The sequence below is a fragment of the Sarcophilus harrisii genome, chromosome 6 (assembly GCF_902635505.1).
Source record: "Sarcophilus harrisii chromosome 6, mSarHar1.11, whole genome shotgun sequence".
NCBI lineage: Eukaryota > Metazoa > Chordata > Mammalia > Dasyuromorphia > Dasyuridae > Sarcophilus > Sarcophilus harrisii.
The window spans coordinates 213,706,943-213,725,628 of NC_045431.1; the positions used below are offsets into that span (position 1 = coordinate 213,706,943).

The window sequence follows — 18,686 nt, forward strand, 5'->3', positions numbered from 1 at the left end:
CAGAATCAAGAACACAATTTACACAATGATCACAGTAATTAATAGAAATGAAACATTGAAACACATGAATTCTCATTAATACAGTAACCAGATGACTCCTGGTGACTGATGGTAGAGAATGCCTCCTCCTCCTTGGGAAAGAGGTGGTAGATTACAGCTATGAAATGAGGTGTATTGTTAGATGGACGTGATAAATGGTTTGTTTTGCCAGGCAATGTTTAGTGACGAGAGGGATATGATGTAAGAAAGAAACGTTGATAAAATGTTAAAAACAAATTCATTGTATGTTGTATGCAAATAATGTTACTGCCAATAATTAGGTATCTTAAGATTTAATATGCAAAATATGATAATGGCTGCAGTCCAATGGAAATAAACAGTGAGGACTTTGGATAATGTAACCATTTCAGGAGATTCCTTATTTGTATTAACCAGAGATACTATCAGACACTATCACATTGGTTCATTTTGCCTACCTATTTTCCTTGTTATAATAGTTGAATTTGAATGTTTGAAGTATTTTGGCTAGAATTTATGTGCTGCTTTAGCTTTAAGATATAAAAACTATTTTCCATATGTTATCTCATTTAATTGTCACAAGAACCCTAAGAAGTAGGAGCTACCATTTTTCCCATTTTATAAATAAACTTGGGTTGAGAAAAGCGAATCCCTCATTGTCCAAAGTCATACAGCTGGTAAGGGTCTGGATCAGACTTCTAACTTAAGTTTTCCTCATATAGAGATCACCTACCTCTATAAAAGTTATTTTAAAAAAGAAAGTTTTGAGTCAATGGACTGTATATCTGCCTTACAAAACCCAGCCTCGTTAAGTTTGGAGAGTTTTGTCATCAGAAGGCTGACTTCCATTTGGCCAATTTCTTTGGCCACAGCAACTCATGAGACCTTGTAGGTAAAGAGTGTCTGATGCCATCCAGTATACAGGAGGTATTCACACAGGTGAAGTGATGCAGCTTTTGAAGCAATGAAGTGTCTACTTTTCTCATTTTTCTTTCTCTTTTTTTCCCTTTCTTCCTTCCTTTCTTCCCTCTCTTTCTTTCTTCCTTCCTCCCTCACTTCCTCCTCCTTTCTTTCTTTCCATCTTTCTTTCAAGACCCATCTGCATCCAAAGAGAACTATGAAGACTAAATGTGAACCAAAGCATATTATTTTCACTTTTGTTGTTTTTTGTTTACTTGGGGCTTTTTAAACTTTTGATCTGACGTTTCTTGCACAGCACAGCAAATATGGAAATATGTTTATAATCACACATATTCAACCTATATTGGATTGCTTACTCTCTGGGGGGGAGGAAGGGAGGAAGAAAAGTGTGGAACACAAGGTTTTGGTAAGGTGAATGCTAAAAACTATCTTTGCATGTATTTGGAAAAATAAAAAAGTTTTTAAAAAAATAAAAAATAAATTTTGAGGAAAATGTTTTCAATATATCCAAGCTTTAAAGAAATGTAAAACATTTCAACAAGGCATTCTTTACTCATGTAATATTTAATATTTAGGAGATGTGTAAATATACAAACAGCAATTTTTAAAACTTGTGAATGGTTGTCCTTACACAATGACAGCAACCAGTAAATAAATCCCTCCCATATTTTTTGTACAAACTACATGATTTTGATATACAAAGATTCTGTTGTTTTGTTTTGTTTTTTATTACATTGACAATGTACAACCAAGATTATTTACAATGCAAAAAAAAAGGATAGAAACCACAATTTAACATTCTGCTACTGGCAGCCACTATTGCTTAGGAGGTAGCTTTAATTAACAAAATGAACTGAAGCCACATTTCCCATCATATGTTCTATCAAATAATTTACATAGAAAGATAAAAATTCATCATATGCACAGTATGTACAGTTTAAACTTTAAAACTGCAATCTAGCTTAAATTTTTTTTCATATTTCCAGAATAACTGGTAATGGCAGTGGGTTGGCTATTGATTTAGCCTACTGTTCAAAACACATATTGGACAGCCGTGATTGGTTATGAGACTTCACAAGGTTTTGAACTACAGGCCCACTGACTAAAACATGGGGGTGGTCGTTTTTTGTTTTTTGTTTTTTTTAAAAGACAAAAGCCTTTTTGAACCTCAATGATACCTTTATTTTACTTTATCTGACTAGATCCTTCCCAGTACCTAAGCTACTCTCTGTTTACAAATTAGGCACACTTTTGGAAACTATAAGAACACTAAGAAAAATAATGCAGGTTCCTAATAGCACCTTATATATTGGGAGAACTCGGTCTACACTGGGAACTATCTGTTTAAGTACTTCAAATCATAATTAGTCTTGAGTTACTTCCAATTAAATCTATTCATTCCCCCAAGTCTACTTTGATTTCAGTATAAATCAACATATAAACAGAAACCATGCCATGCAAATTGAAAAATATGTGTAGGGCCCATGATGTTATGAGAGTTTTGAGTTGGAAAAACAGATGGATCTTCTGGCACAGTTTTGGTACCAAAAAAAAAAAAAAAATCCCATTTCACTCATTTTAAACCAATTAATTCTATTAAACTTTAGTCCTTTAAGTTGATCTTGTAGAAGGAGCTGAACTGTCTCAAAATATGAAGGAAAAAATTTCATTAAAAGCATTTTTAATAAAAGAAAATAACTACTCAAATTCCACCATAATCTGACAGCTGTTAATATTTTAAATTTAGTAGCCTTTACAAAACTGGGGGTTCATCAATTCTTGAAACACAATCTTATTCTCCTTAATCCAATATTGAAACATAAACCCAAGTTTTGATGCCTACACCCCCTCACAGTTAGGTCTGGGAGACATTCCCTTATTGGCTCTGCACGACAGTGTCCTGAGATTAATGCTGAAAATGCCATATAAAAGTAGCAAAGAAATTTCCCCCCCTGTAGGAAGTCACATTTTAAACTAATTCTCTAATATTAACAGCTGTTCTTTACCTTGTGCTTAACAGGGAAGTGGTGATGAAGTTTGATTCTTGCAAATCAGATGAAGCAAAATACAATTGGGGTGCCTTAAAAAGTTTTTCCATATAAAAGGAGGGACAGTCCTTGGAACGGGATCTTTGCTGCTTACAGTTCAGGCCCCTGTTCTTTAAAAACGTACAGTATGAGAATAGCCTGCCACCTTCTCTTTTCATTAGTGACCCCAGGCAGGAACAGAAGTGCTTTCCCAACAAAATGTCACAAGAGCCGACGCTTACTCGAGAAAAATCGTACTTTTACTTTGTAAAAGGGGGCGGGGGCGGGTGACCAAAGAATAACTTACTGACAGTGGTCAGTCTTTCACTCGGGGGATGTTGTAAGCGTAGCGGACCAGAGGGAAGCCCCTGCTCTGGTAGAAGCAGGCCCGCCCACAGGCCTGCACTTGGTCCGAGCTGTCGGAGACGAACGAGTCTTCTTCGTCCGCGTAATCCGAGTGGGCGGACTGGGTCCCACAGTCAGACCAGTAGCCGTCGGGCCGCTGGCAGGGCGCCACGGCCAGCGCAGGGCAGCTGTGGGACTTAATCAAGTGTTTGCAGGCCACGGGCTTTGTGAGGAGGAAGGACTCGCAGCAGTCGCACACGGTCAGGTTCCCCTGCAGGTGGGAGTACATGCCGCAGTCGTAGTAGAAGTCCTGGGCCACGCAGCCGGCCTGGCTGCTGACGGCCACAGCCACCGGCCCGTTCCTCCTGGCCATGTGCCGCCGCAGTGACTTCCAGTCTTCCTTAAATCTGGGGTTGAAGAAAACGTACAGGACCGGATTCAGGCAGGCGGGCAACGGGAAAAAGATCAAAGTGACCGACTTCATGATCTCTGGGCTGACAGAGATGGCGGTGATCAGGGGCGCAAAAGAGAAAAATGCCACGGGGCAAAAAAAGATGCAGTTGGTGAAGATGAGCCAGGCCACGTGCTTGATCATGCTGGCCTGAGAGTGCTCCGAGAGGTCCTCCTTCTCCAGGTTGCAGTAAAGTTTGGTGTAGATAATGGCCATCAGGAGGAAGGCCAATGAGTTCAGGAGCACGAGGGTGACGGTGAAGCCCAAGGACGCGGTTTCACCAGTGGGGAAGGGCAAGCAGAGGGGAGACGCGGAATATTCCCCTCGGTGGAAGAGGGGCAGGCAGCCGGCCACCGCGGCGCACAGAAACGCCAAGATGGCGGCCGCCTGGAACTGTCGCAGGTGGTTGCTCTTCCCATTTTTTAGGATCTGCTTGGCAGATAAGCTTCGTTCTACAGCTGCGAGCATCAATAAAAATATGGCACTTTCTGACGAAAACACCGCAAGGAAGCCGGCAACTTTACAGCCATTGCCGGTCTCCCACCAGATCCCAAACTCAGCGAATCTGCCCCAAGAGACGGCATCCAGGAAAGTTAAAATGCCAGTATAGACTCCCGTGAGTAAGTTAGACACAGAAATCAGGCCTATGAACAGCTTGGAGGAAGGCCACGGAGCACGGGCTGCAAATGTCGTGACAAGGACAAGCAGATTGAAAAACAACGCAACCAAAAAAATAAACCACACGGTGAGACGAATCATCCAGCTCCCCAGGAGATATTCACAGGGCTTAAAGGCACCTAAAAAGGAAAATAAAGGGCAGTTTTAAAAAATGAAGGTGTTTCAGCCATACTTCATAAAGCTTAATGATCATTTTTCTGCTTCTAGAACCCAAGTGATCTAGCAAATTAACTTTAATTTGAAAATATCAGATGGTTTCTAAGAACAATTTAATTTAGAAATAATCTAAAATAATTACTTTCTGAGTTTCTGCTAAGTTTTATTTAAAAGAACTGCTAAGATCATCAATGATGTTTAAAGTCTCATTATACTTATCTATAATATAATTATGTTCTTCAAAGTGTTTTCAGAAGGACCCATATGTAGAAAAAAACACTTAGAGTAGTTCTGTTTTGTTTTATTTTTGGTAGTTGCAAAGAAACTAAAGAGCTATCCATTTATTGGGGACAAATTAAAGTACATTAATATAATGGAATAAAAACTGTCTTAAGAAAGGATAAAATGGTTTTAGAGAAACCTGGGAGGCCTTTTATGGACTGACTTGCATCAAAAGTGAAATGAACAGAATCAGAAATACAATTTATACACTAATAATCCTGTGAAGGCAAACAACTCTGAAATTAAAACTCTGATATCTGCATGATCAACCATGATTCCAGGACCAATGATGAAGCACGTTCGCTTCTGCTTCTGGCAGAGATATGAGCAGGAGCAGAATGAGACATACATTTTTGAACACTGAAAATGTAGAAATGTGTTTTGCTTGACTATGTATATATGTTAGAAGGGTTTTCTCTTTCTTCTCCAATGGTTGAGGGAGTGAGGGAGGAGAGATAAAAGGTTATAGACAAGATAGGGGGTGAAAAGGAAAAAAAAAGAGAAGAAAAAGAAAATTCTGGGAAAGAACAGAAGGGAGGCCAGAAAGAAGGACAGCTCTGAAAGCCATGCACTTAAAAGGAAAAGGAGGACAGAAATAATTGAGATCTGCAGCAGCTTCTATGTCCTTCTCTCTCTTTTTTTGATGAGGCAATTGGGGTTAAGGTTAATTGGAGTCATACAGCTAATAAGTGTTAAGTGTCTGAGACTGGATTAGAACTCAGGTCCTCTTGACTCCAGGGTCAGTGCTCTACCCACTGCATCATCTAACTCAGGGGTCCTCAAACTATGGCCCATAGGCCAGATGCAGCAGCTGAGGACGTTTATCCCCCTCACCCAGGACTATGAAGTTTCTTTATTTAAAGGCCTACAAAACAACATTTTTGTTTTTACTATAGGCTGGCCCTCCAACAGTCTGAGGGACAATGAACTGGCCCCCTATTTAAAAAGTTTGAGGACCCCTGATCTAACTGCTCCCACCTTTCTCTTTTCCCATTCTACTCTTTTATAGGAAAAGGCTCATTCTCCTTGGGGGTTAAGTTAGAAAAAATATTTTTTTGTTTGTTTGCTTTTTAAGGACTTTCACATCCATTATTTCATTTGAGGCTCACAACTTCCTAAGATAGTAATTCTCACTTTCTCCTCCCTAGTGGGGAAATAGATCTAAGACAGTTAAATAACTTGGTTGAGATCCCAGAGCAATCTCCCCACTATAATGGGGTGCTACTCAAGAGTTTGTGGAATGCAAGAATGTGCTCAATTCTGCCTCTTTTTGCATTAATACACTTGTCCAAGAGCCCTAATTAATTATGGCACACTGTAGTCGCTTAAAAAGCAAGCATGAGCAGACACCCCACATTGGGGCTATCCAACAGAAAACACCGAGCTTCAGGTTCGCCCTGAGACACGTTCTGAAGTGTTCTCTCTCCACATGTGAACTGTTAGGAAGCCTGCCTTGCTAAGTGCCATAAGCAGTCCAGACTCCCACTCTGAAAAGCTCCCTTCATAGAAATAACTGAAGCTCGAGGCCAGAGCTCCATAGGCCATCAACCATTCCACATTAAAGGACTGGAACTCTTCAACTCTATCCTTATTCCCAACCAACAGGAAAAATAAATTTTCAGCTAAAATGAGGAAATTTATTCCATAGATCAACAAATAAAATAACTGCCGAGCTTATGGTGACTGTAAATGTAAGAGCTCTGTCGGCTGCTTCTTGTAGACTTTGGCGAGGATTAATTCACAAAGTGAAACACGTTACGTAAATTTGCAGGACGCTTTGTATTCTCATTCATTCACCAGATATTTGTGGGGCCTCGACTAAACGTCAAGCCCAATGTCGGGTGCCACAAAGAATACAGAGACGTACAGTGTGGACAAGCAGAGGAACGATCAGGAAGATGACAGGAGACGTGGTATGAGCATGGGGTAGGTCAATTTTATGAACTTCTTTTTTTATAGTTGAGGAAATTGGAAATAATCTCTGTTTATGTTACACACTATAAAGCCACAGCCTCACAGGGGAAGAGGAAAGGACACTCACAGCTACAGCCCAGACCACCCTCTAAGAGGGGGAACCTCAGCCAAGTGACTGACCAGCCACCAGTGGGTGGAAGGGGGCAGAGGAAAAGGGCTTCCCCCAGGCAGCCTGAGGGCATTCTGCCTGTCACCCCCTTCTGGGATGGGGGAGAAATGCCTCACTCTCCCGGCACAGAAGGGAATCATTAAACCAACAAAAACTCCAGGGATGCAAGTCAGTCAAACTCTTGCTTATCAGGGGGCTGGTGCTTCCATCCTCCAGCAGTGAGTGAAATGAGGTTCTCCCTCCATTTCCAAAATCAAACTTCAGAGTGTATCTCAGAGTTCAGCAGTGAGCACAGCTCTGCTTCCAGATCTGGAGGTGGTTCTTCTCCCCACTGCCCTGGGGATCCCAATGATTCAGAAAAAAAGCCCTACCTAAAAGTCAGTGGTTTTTGATTTTCTGTACTGAACTCAAGGCCTCGGGCTACACTACTGTACCATCAAACAGATCTAGCATATATCAAACACATTCTATCAGATACATTTTATTTCATCTTTCCTTTCAAAGTAAAATTTCAAATTATTTTTCACTTGCGGCCCTTCCTCTCTAGGAATCAAAGTCTGACATTAACATATGTGCTTATAGCTTACTTCCTTCCTCTGTTTTTTAAATCATTATAATCAGTGAATAACAGAGGAGGGGGAAATTTTTCTTTTTGGTTTGGTTTGGTTTTAAAATCCAGCAACTGTGTCACTTTAGAATCCAGGAATTCTAAGTCAGTCCATCAACCACCATTTATTAAGGAATTGGTTATTATGTGTCAAGTATTATGCTGGGGATACAGAGAAAGGTTAAAAACTCCAATTCCACATCCTCAAGGAGGTCATTCTAACAGAGAATTCAAGAATCTGGGCCTTGGAGTGACGGGCTTTGTCTCCATCAGAATGAGGACAGGGTCAGAGTTGTACCTAGCACTGGCAAATCATGGGCAACTTTATAAATGCTTATTGATTGACCAAGGAGACTAGATTTCAAATCCCAACTTATTAGATGGGCATTCTCATTTTTCCTCAAAAGCTTCAATTTCTTCTTTTTAAAAAATGAGAAAATTAATATTTACACTTGCTGCCTTCACAGGATGGTTATGAAGTAGGCAACTTGTAAACTGTAAAAATTTCAGAGAAAAGTGAGCTATTAAACAAAGTGTCTGAAAAGTCTGATGGCATTGTTAAGCTTTACTAGGAAGCCAGGTGGCTTAATGGATAGAGTGCCAGGCCTGGAGCCAGGAGAACTTGAATTCAAATCTACCTTCCAATGTCTACTAGCTGGTGAGACCTGGGATAAGCCACTGAATCTCAGTCCCTCTCAATTTCCTCAACTAAAAAAAAGGATAATAATAGCACTTATCTTGAAAGGTCATTATAAGGACCAAATGAGAGAATATGTATAAAAAAGATTAGGCATAAGGTCTGGTATACAGTAAGCCTTTAATAAATGTTTGCGGATTTACTGACTTAGAACTCCAAGACTCTAGGGTGACACCGCTGCTGAATTCTAAGAATTTTTAAATGTTCTTGTTTAAAAAACAAAAAAACAAACAAAAAAAAAAAAAAAAAAAACACTTTCTTTCTAGTCTGATATACTGACAACATTGATTTTTTTTTTCCTTTTTCAATAGACAGAGGAAGTTTCTAAGTGCTTAATAAATTCTTGGAACACCCTGAATTGCTCCATCCAGTCTCTCTCCCACTGACTGCAAGGAAGGATCCTTGTTTCAGAACTCCCAGAAGGTTTGAAGGAGATATACCTAGCACTTTGAAATAAAACCAACAATCAGCAAAATTGCCAATCCTACCTGTTGCAGGAGTACAGTGGATAATTGTCTGGCTGTGTTCTTCTTTCTCAGTTCTGCCTGTGAGATCTGCGGGATCAGCTATACCAGAAAATATAACATACAATCATATTTCTGACCAAGGTGAATAATCATAAAAATATATGCTTATACATGACAATCCAAAGTTTTCTTAAATAAGAATTCCCATTAAATCCCATTGAAAGTCCTACCCCTGCTTTAGGATGCATCTTTTTGCATTATTATTTTTGTATTCATCTGTATATTAGCACAAATACAACAATATTAACACAAATAAAAAGTCATCTTTCATTTGCCAATGACAGTAAAGAAACAGCTGCTCCCTTAAGTTTTCCTCAAGTTTTAAAACACACTTGCCTTTTTCCTGATTGGAGGAAACGCTGTGGTCTGGGAGGCCGGCATCATCTGGGTTTGAGTTTGTGTAAGAATCACAGCCCCAAAACGCACAGCACTGGTAAGCATACGGCACAGATAAAGATCTAAATCAAAATCAAATAAGAGCTTTTGAAATCTTTGTTAAACCAGTAACGTTCTCTAGAGGTGTGTGGGTGTGTGTACAAAGTATTCATGCTTTCATTAATGTCATCCTGATTGCCTCATACTGCTTGGAGGCAACTCTTGAGTTCTCAAAAACTGTCGCCACAGAACACAAACACTGGCAGGGGGACTACACCAAGCTAGAAAAACTTCAAGTATGAACCTGGGGACAAACTGTAGGCCTGCTGTCCAAGGACCAGCCTGGTTAAGTCTACACAAGCTCATCACCATAATTTTTTAGGTCCCATCCAATTTTTTGAAGATTAAGTTGTTGTAGGTTTTGCAAAGGTGAATGTTAAAAGCTATCTTTGCATGTATTTCAAAAATAAAAAGCTGTTATCAAAATTTTTAAAAATAGATTTAAGTCGTAAAGGGGTTGGAATTTGCAGTGGAAAGAGTAAGCTCCTGTCCTGGATTCCTTCCTTGTCTTCTTTGCCTGAAGAGATGCCTTCTCCACCTTGGAAAATGCCTTCTCCCCCCTGAAAGATCTCGCTATCCCTGCAGTCTTCTCTCAGCAGCAAGTTCCTTCCAGAAGCTCCATTTGAAGTTAAGAACCAGGTCAGCTACTTCTCCCCCTACTCATCTTCTGACTCGACATTTTCCTCCCATGTTGCCTCATGGGTGCCTTCTCCTGACCTCCTCCTCTTCCCCATCCTTCTGCTCCCTTTTATGTGATAATATCCCTCATTAAAATGGGGAGATAAACTTCTTAAAGTCAAGAATTGTTTTTCTTTTTGGTTCATCTTTGTATTCCCAGCAAGAGCCCAGTGAATGACCCACAGTAATCCTTAGTAACAAATAATTCATTTGCTGATAAATTTACAGAGACTTGAGCCCCAAGATACAGCAGTCAGGAAAAAGAGGAGCACTCCTTTCTGTGAAGTATGCTCCTGTAAAATGGGTATAAACCAAAGTTTGTAAATTAAGTCATATTTAAAACATGTTAAAGGGGAGATCAGAGAGGCATCAGGGCATAAGGAAGCTGGATCAGACCCAGGGGACTGCCTCAGGTCAACCTCTGGCATCTGGGCAAGTAAATCATTCTGTGGCCAGGCTTCATCCTGATGACTTCTCAGAAATTCTATACCCCTAAATTATGGGTCTGAGTCAAAGAACCTGGGCTGACATCCTAGCTTTGGACGTGGATCCAAATCCTGGCTCTTCCCACTCCTGTCTAACCTAGGTGGGCTCAGGAAAGTCACTCTCTAGAACTTAGGTTGGTATGAATTAGATCAAGTCAGGCATTATTTCTGAAGCCCTTTGTCAACCTTCAAGCACTCCATATGGGCCAGGATGATGAGGATGATATCTATACCTACAATTCTATGGGTATTACTGTTTTTTTTTTAATAAATAATATGCACAATCCTGCTTGTCTTTGATTCAAATCCAAATTTCCCCATTGCATTACTCTACACTGACCTAGCTAATGCATCATTCTCTTTATCCACTGTGGGGATCTCCTATCTCATTGTCTCCTAACAAGGAGAAAAGGGACCAGACAAACCTGTCCTGGAGATGATGCTCATGGGCATGATTTCCAGTCCCAGAAAACGGAGCCAAAAAATTTCTTTGTGTACCCAGAAGGGGAATAAGTTATTGCTTAGAACAAACTGTGGATTTCATTTTCTCTCTCTACCAGGATGCTACTTAATTCAGAGCGGGTAAAACCTGGAGTCAGGAAGGCCCAAATTCAAATCTTGATTCAGCTACTTTCTAGTTGTGGGATTCTCCAGTTGAGGCACCTTTTCGGTGCCTTAGGTTCCTCATTCAAATTTGAATTTGAAGGCCTCTCTGGACCATTCCATCTTTATATCTATGATCTCATGCTCCTTAATAGAGAAAAATGGTAGGGAGTGGATGAAGGGGGGAAGAGAAGAATACCTGAGATTCACAAAGTCCTTTGCTGCCAACGCTTCTTTCAGATGAAAGTTGCCTGTCAGTTTTAGCTGATTTAACCCATTCAATCCTTCTGTTGGAAATGAAGTCAGTTCATTGAAACTGATATCTCTAAAAAAAATTAAACTTTAGATTAATATATTATAATGTTAGTCACACAAAGACATTCTACAAGTAGATAATGTAGGATAAAATGTAGGATAAAATATTAGTAGCTTAAACTAGAACATCCAATTCTACAACAAATAAACATCTACCAAGCCAACTGTTTTCTCAAAAACAATTATTGTACAATATTGTCAAAACCAGAACCAAAACAGCTTGCTCATTTGGGAGGCATGCCAAACACAAAGAGTAAAGAAAAGGGAAAATATTTTGACAAAGCCCCATAGGGGTGACACCAGAGTCCCAGGTTTTAATGTATTACAGTATATTATGACTGTATAAAATTGCCTACTTACAGGTTAGTGATTGACCCAAGCTTAATGAATGCTCCATTGTGAACTTCCTGGATCAGGTTTCTACTTAGATCTCTGTAATTATAAGAATAGTGTGTTAATCTTCTCACATAAAAACCCTCAAAGTGTCAGTCTTTTGTCCTGCTTTAGAGACTGAGGCAGTCATATAACAGCCCTGATAAGAAAGAAAAACTCTATTCTTTTTAAACATTTTTCAAGATTCTGTTAAACATGCCCTTTGTACCAGTCTCTCTCCCTCAGAACCATGTTTAAACAGTGCAGATTTTAGTTGACCCATTTTAGAACAGTTGAGAATATTCTGAACCTTATCATGCTGGAACTAGTTCAAAAATATAAACGATATAACCTTTGGTACTATTACCTAGGTGAAGGAAAGCCTGGCTCATAACAAGGTTGAGAATATTAATAGGTTTTATAATATTTACTTGCTCAAAGGTCAGTGATAAGGCTTTGAGAGAGGACAATCAATACATCTATATTGATATACATGCAAACAATAGCATTCCAGGAGGGATTCAGATATGCTTTTTCCAAGCAGGAAATAAAGAATCATATCTCTAAGTCATACGTTTATATACAGAAACTGGATACCACAGAACTCATAAGTCATAGAACTGATGATCACTATTAGCTGAAAATTTGGACTTGCTAAAATTTTTAACTACTGTGACAACAGAGTTCCTTCTTTATTTCATCCACTAATGAAATAGGAAAATTCCTCATGTTCAATTCTAAAATGTGGAGGAACAAGAGCATTTCTGCTATTACTATTCAGTGCTATGAAAGCAACAGCAGCCAAATCAGGCCCTTTCTTTGCTTTTTCTGCCTCGATTAGCAGACTTGCCAACCAGAGGTACAGACCTGACAGGCCAGGGCAGAAGACTGATTCAATGATCCCTCACTATCATCTCTAAAATGTTTCTCATAGAAACATATCTTATTCAAAATGAGAGTCCACATGGACTTAAGATTAGAAACAATATTATGTTTTGCTTCTTAGAATACTTTTCAGGGAAGCTATCTGTTTTAAATTTTATGATAGACCTTTAAAATGATTTAGTTTCTATTCAATTCCAACACAGCATTTACACTGCAAGGATATGAAGACAAAATTAATAATGATTCTTACTCCGAAAAGGCTTACATTCTTTCTGGAGTATTTGAAAGTTATAGATGTCAATAATGCACTGTAATTTGGAGAAATCCTGAGCTCTAACTGGAATAATTAAAAAAATAAATTCCCATAGAAGCTGCCATATGAATTGGACCTTGAAGGAAGTGAGAAGTTGGTGGAAAAGATAAGAGTTGTAGGGGGTACACAGATAGCTGTGAGAAGGCAAAGCAAGAGATGGAATGTTGAGCATAGGGAAAATTACCTTGGTTTTAAAATGTTTATCTGAATGACAAAAGTCTGTCTTGTGAACATTTCTGTTCATGACAGCACTGGTTTCATATTCCAGCTGCACATCACACTAACTCACTTTCAGAGATCTAAACAGTACAAATTACTCCCTAGTAAAACTTTGGGGATTGTTTATACAGAAGCCCTCCCAACCAAGAATGTTTTTAAAATTACACTTTGCTGAATTCACACATGCTAATAAAATCATACAATTGTTGAAAAGCATTTGACCACAAGAGAAGCTGAAAAAATACACACATTCTTTACATTTAATGGGTAATGTAAGAAACCGAGTGAATTATTTCTAAAATCTCATAATTTTAAGGCTGAGCTAAAATATACACATAGAATGGAATGCAATGTCTATAAATAGCATTCATCTGACAATATAAATTCCTCTTAATTAGTATATAAATTCACAGGCTCATAAAGATTGGCTTTAATAAGAATACAGAGACTTACAGAATACGCAGGGAAGTAAGTCCTTGGAAGGTGCTTTCTTTAATTTCGTGGATCTGATTATGTTGTAATGAACTGAAACATTGGGGAAAGAAAAATAATTTTTCATTTCTAAAGTTAAATTTAGTAAGTTTAGAAAACTGATTAGCACATGAAACTACTGAAGCTGCTCTTCTGGAATGCAGTGGCAGTCTTCCCACAGCATCATGGAAAAACCATCAGACCAAATTACTCCTCAAGACCCCTGGACTCTAAAATGGAACCACTTCATTAAGCAAGCTGTGTGATCTTGGCCAATTACCGAATTTCCCCTCTCTGGGGTTCATGGTTTGAACGAAGAGAGTGGATCAGACATCTGTCAATTCTACAAATCTCTACAAATGACTCCCCACATCCCAACATTCAATGATGTCTGACCACAGAAGGGAAGCATAGAAGCCAATTAGAAACCACATAGACTAATTCACTCTAATCAAACCCCATCATCTCAAGCCATATGTATCAAGCAAGCCTGGAAGTAATAGGCATTGGGTGAAATTGTTTTTTAAAAATCCTGAACTGAGATTCTGAGGATCTGGATTCAAGTTACTTAAGCTTTCAGGGTCTCGGTTTCCTCATCTGCAAAATGAGGATATAGGACACAATGGTTTCTAAGGTCCTTTCCAGCTTTCATCTCTAATTTGATGATCTGGGTTTAAGAACCTCAGTTCCTTCCAAACCATGAGCTTTGGGCAAATCACGTAATTTATCTGGGCCTGAGTTTTCTTCCCTACAAAACAAATGGGTTGTACTGGAAGATTGTTACAATCCATTCAGACCAAAATCTAAGATCTCACAGAAATTCCAGGACAGATGCACCCATTTACATTAAAGGAGGAATGTAGCAATAATTTCAGTCTCTAACCTGCATCACTGGCATGTTCCATTTTACAAAGTCTTTTCAAAACAGGATATGTGTAATGTTATGGATTTATCACCCTAGATTTAGAATGGAAGGAATTTAGAGCTAGAAGTTATTAGTCTAATCTACCCATTTTACAGATGAGAAAATTAAGATCCACAGAGCTTTATCATTACCCTAAATCACAGTCAGTAAGTGGCAGAGCTTCAAGGTAAGAATACTAATAAGAATGATAGTTGGCTTTTTTATAAGACTTTAAAGACGTGCAAAGCTCTTTATATTATTGATTTTGTTTTGACTGGATCTTCACAATGACCACAGAAAGTAGGCATTCTTACAATCCCCATTTTACAGATGGGGAGACTCACCCAGGGTCACACAGCTTGGTCTACTCTGATTCCTAGTCTAGTCTCCATCTAATTGTACCAATGTCAGGAACAAAAAAGTTATCACTTTTTTTTAAGAATCGGGTCCAATTTCTCTTTTCTTTTTTGTTGGGCAATTGGGATTAAGTGACTTGCTCAGGGTCACACAGCCAGGAAGTGTTAAGTGTTGAGACCAGATTTGAACTCAGATCTTCTGGACTCCACAACTAGTGCTCTATCCACCGCACCAACCAGCTGCCCCAATTTCTAAACCCTGTAGCTCTCCATTTCCTGACAAACACAGTAGGTGAAAAATCAAGTATATGACATGACAATATCAATACACAAGGAACAAGGGGCTCCTTTCCTGTGCTTTGGATTTGAATTTGAACTTCTCATGATGCAGGGAAAAGAACTCTGGGCTTCTGAATGTGGGCCCCAGCTCTACTACTCACTATTTCCTGGGTGACAGCCCACCATCTCTGCTCATCCTCCTTGACTTAGAGATGTGGAGAGTGCTCTTTTGGCCCCTAGAGAGCTATCTGGATGAAGAATTACAAACATGATAGCCCTTTCTCAACCATTTCTTCTTCAAATGAATTAAATAAGTATTTATGAAGCTCCTACTATGTGAAAACGGAAGAAATTCTACTTGGAACCACATCACATATGGGATATACAACCAAGCAATACAGAAATGAAAGTCGTCATTAATAGAAGAAATAAACACAAACATTAACTTACATTTCCTCTAAAGCACTGCAACCATTGAAACTTGGAAGTTCTTGTATATTGTTGTAAGACAAGTCCCTGAAGACAGAAAAGAATCAACTGGTTTAGTCTCATTCAAAGCACTGTTAAAGAGAGCATTTACAGAAAAGGTTCCCAAGCAAGCGTGCTACACGTGAAAAACAAAGATCTTTCCAAGACTTGAGATGGCATAGACACTCACAGCAGGCTTATTAACATTCTTCCCCTCTAAATATTTGCAAGAAACTTCTAAAATGAAAATGCTAAGCATATGTTTTTCTATACATACATATCTTTAAAATGTGCTATATAAACATACATTATACCAAATATGAAAATAGTTATAACTATACACATGGTTTATACCTTCAAGTATGCATATATTTAACATTTGTAGAATATTTTAATATGAAAAAACCAAACCCCCCACGGCTTTAAATTGTTTGATTTTTCAGCATATGGTCAGATATCGGTATCCCCCACTGTAATCTCTCTCATTACAATCTCTGTATCAAGTCCATAAAAACAGTGTCACATCACTTAGACGTGTGACTGCTTCTTCCATTAACAAGCCATTCTACTAATGGCTAAGCTGTCTGCTCAGTCAATTAATATTTACTAAGCGCCTCAGAGAAAGGTCAAAAATAACTTCCTGCTCTCAAGGAGCTCACTATCTAATGAGGAAGATAATATGAAACAACTATGTTCAAATGAGATACTGACAGGAAAAAATGAAGATCCTAAACAGAGGGCAGGCACTAGAATTAGCAGGGACCCAGAAAGGCCTCCTTGTGGAAAATGGGGCTTTATGTAGGCCTTGAAGGAAGCCATGGAGTGAAAGTGAAGAAGGAAAGGTGTGTGTGTGTGTGTGTGTGTGTGTGTGTGTGTGTGTGTAATTGGTGTCCCTAGCACAGGTTTTTTTGGTGACATCTGACTTATTTGTGCTGACTATTCTGTGGCATGTTAGCCCAAATAGTTAAGTCATCCTTACACCAAGAAAGATTTCCCAAAAGGCAGCTCTGTTTATCAGTACAAGTAAGTGTGGGAGCTGGGCCGCAAGGCAAAGAACAATGGCCACAAAGCTTGATTCTTGTTTTTCAGAAAGTCCCAGACTCTCAAACCAGTCCACGTCATCCTTGTCTGGGTAGCCCTTGAGAAGTGACTTGAGTTTCAGTGTAAAGACCCTTTGAGTTCCCAGACCACTTTAGGATAACTCTAAGTCAGGTCAGACGTAGACTTTGTGTTATATCAAAGTAGAATGTGCCCTGACCCTTGTTCTCAGCTCTTTCCCCTGAGATCACTCAGAACACGGCTAATTTTTCTGCCACATGACAGCCCTACAAAAACCCACAAACGGGTCACCTGCCCAATGGGGCTTCTCTTCCTACAGCCCAAAAATCCCCAGTTGCTTCAACCAGCCATCTAAGGCAGAGTCTCACCCAGTCTTCCATTCCTCAGCTGTACCTCCACATGCTTCAGCTTGCCCACATCCTATCTCAGGTAAGATCTCTTGGGTACCTCGTTATGTTGAAGCTGTCTCCCTCATTAAAATGGGAGCTCCTTGAGTACAGAGAGTATTTTTGCCTCCTGTATCTCCAAAAAATATGTGACTGAGAGGAAGAACTGAGTAAATGCTTGCTGATGGACTTTCTAAAATGTGGTGCCCAGAACAATAGGATATTTAGATTGATCAGAATAGAGTACATCTATTTATTTGTAATTAATGTAATTAGTATAATTAATAACCATTCCAAAAAGCCAATTTTTTTTGGCTGAACCTAGGATTTCAATACTGAGGAATTTCCAGATGTAAAAATTCCCTCTATGCAGATGAGCAATTTTCTGCAACTTATACAGAGTTGCCTGGAAAAGGGCCTTGCTCAAAGTTGCCAACAATGTGCCTGAGTTGGGATCAGAAGTTATCCATGTTACTGCTCTTAATGGGATACTGGGGCTTCATTAATAGAGGCCTGATGTCCAAAACAAGGGAAATGACAGACCTGTAGTTTTCTTTCATCAAATTAATTTGTTTGTCCTGTTTGTTCAAGGTACCATATTTTAGTGTTTTTATGGATAGTGGACACCTTGTTTTGGACACCATGCCTCTCTTACTGCAGTCTAGGATCTTCACTGGCTCTCTAGGCTGCCAGTGCCCTGTTGTTTCACACTGAGTTATATGTCCATAAAAACCCCCAAGAGCTATTCATTTGAAGTCAACTCTCCAACCAAGATACCAACTTATTTCAAAATCCAAATACAAGCTATTTTTACATCATCCTCAAATTGGATTAACCCTCCCTCTGCCCATCTCCATTGGCAGAGCCAATCAAGAAACAATCCCACTTTAAAATGACCCTTCATTAACTCAGAAAGCACACTACAAGATAATCCAAATTCTTGGTCTTCTTTCAAATGTGCAATGACAACAAAGGTAAGAATAGAAGACTCCAAACTTACAAAGTCTTAAGCTTCTTTCGATCCTGGCACAAATTATCGGGTATACTGCTTATCTTGGTGCCTGTCAAGGTTCTGTGGGGAAAAAAACAACAACAAAAAACCATGCATTACTGAGAGCTCAAACAACTGAATGAGATCAACAGAATTTCACTCTTATATAACAAAGTAAATATTCCAGTCTTTGCATATAGGCCCTGTCAATCCCAGTGCCTAAAGTCAGATGCTGAGCAAGATGAATGAACTCTTCTCTTAGGCTTCCAAATCCACTGCCAAACCAATTCATTAATGTATGTAAAGAATGTCATTAACAATGTCAAGAGAAATAGTCCTTCTTCAATCCAAGCACTTAAGAAAAGTTCACCCATCACCTTAGACCACTCCCTCCTTCCTTCCCTAGATCTGTTTTGATACTCAGTGATCCACACAGCAGGCTCAACATTTTGGAATCCTCTTTGCCTTCTTCAACCCCCCTGGCTGTCCCTTCTTTGCAAAGTTCCCATGTCATCACCGAGGAATTGGATATTTTGAGTGGAATGACTTAATGAGTCACAATTCAAAGCCTTATTTTACAGATGAAAAATTTCAAGAACAAAAAGGTGGAATAAATATTTAGCCCATCACATGGTCAATAAGCAGAAGAAATAGGATTAGTATTTGAGTGTAGGT

At 39.2% G+C, this 18,686-nt stretch overlaps 1 protein-coding gene across 1 annotated transcript in view; it reads right to left on the bottom strand.

Annotated features, from left to right (window-relative positions):
* Window positions 1-1,487: 1,487 nt before the first annotated feature.
* LGR4 (leucine rich repeat containing G protein-coupled receptor 4) overlaps window positions 1,488-18,686 on the bottom strand; it is a 122,829-nt gene continuing 105,630 nt past the window's right edge. Inside the window, exons 11-18 of the mRNA XM_012552533.3 lie at window positions 18,021-18,092; window positions 15,558-15,623; window positions 13,551-13,622; window positions 11,669-11,740; window positions 11,193-11,318; window positions 9,129-9,250; window positions 8,754-8,831; window positions 1,488-4,559 (exon numbers count right to left, since the gene is read on the bottom strand). Of these exons, the coding sequence (XP_012407987.3) occupies window positions 3,283-4,559; window positions 8,754-8,831; window positions 9,129-9,250; window positions 11,193-11,318; window positions 11,669-11,740; window positions 13,551-13,622; window positions 15,558-15,623; window positions 18,021-18,092 (1,885 nt within the window). The 3' untranslated portion in view covers window positions 1,488-3,282. The remainder of the gene's footprint in view (window positions 4,560-8,753; window positions 8,832-9,128; window positions 9,251-11,192; window positions 11,319-11,668; window positions 11,741-13,550; window positions 13,623-15,557; window positions 15,624-18,020; window positions 18,093-18,686) is intronic.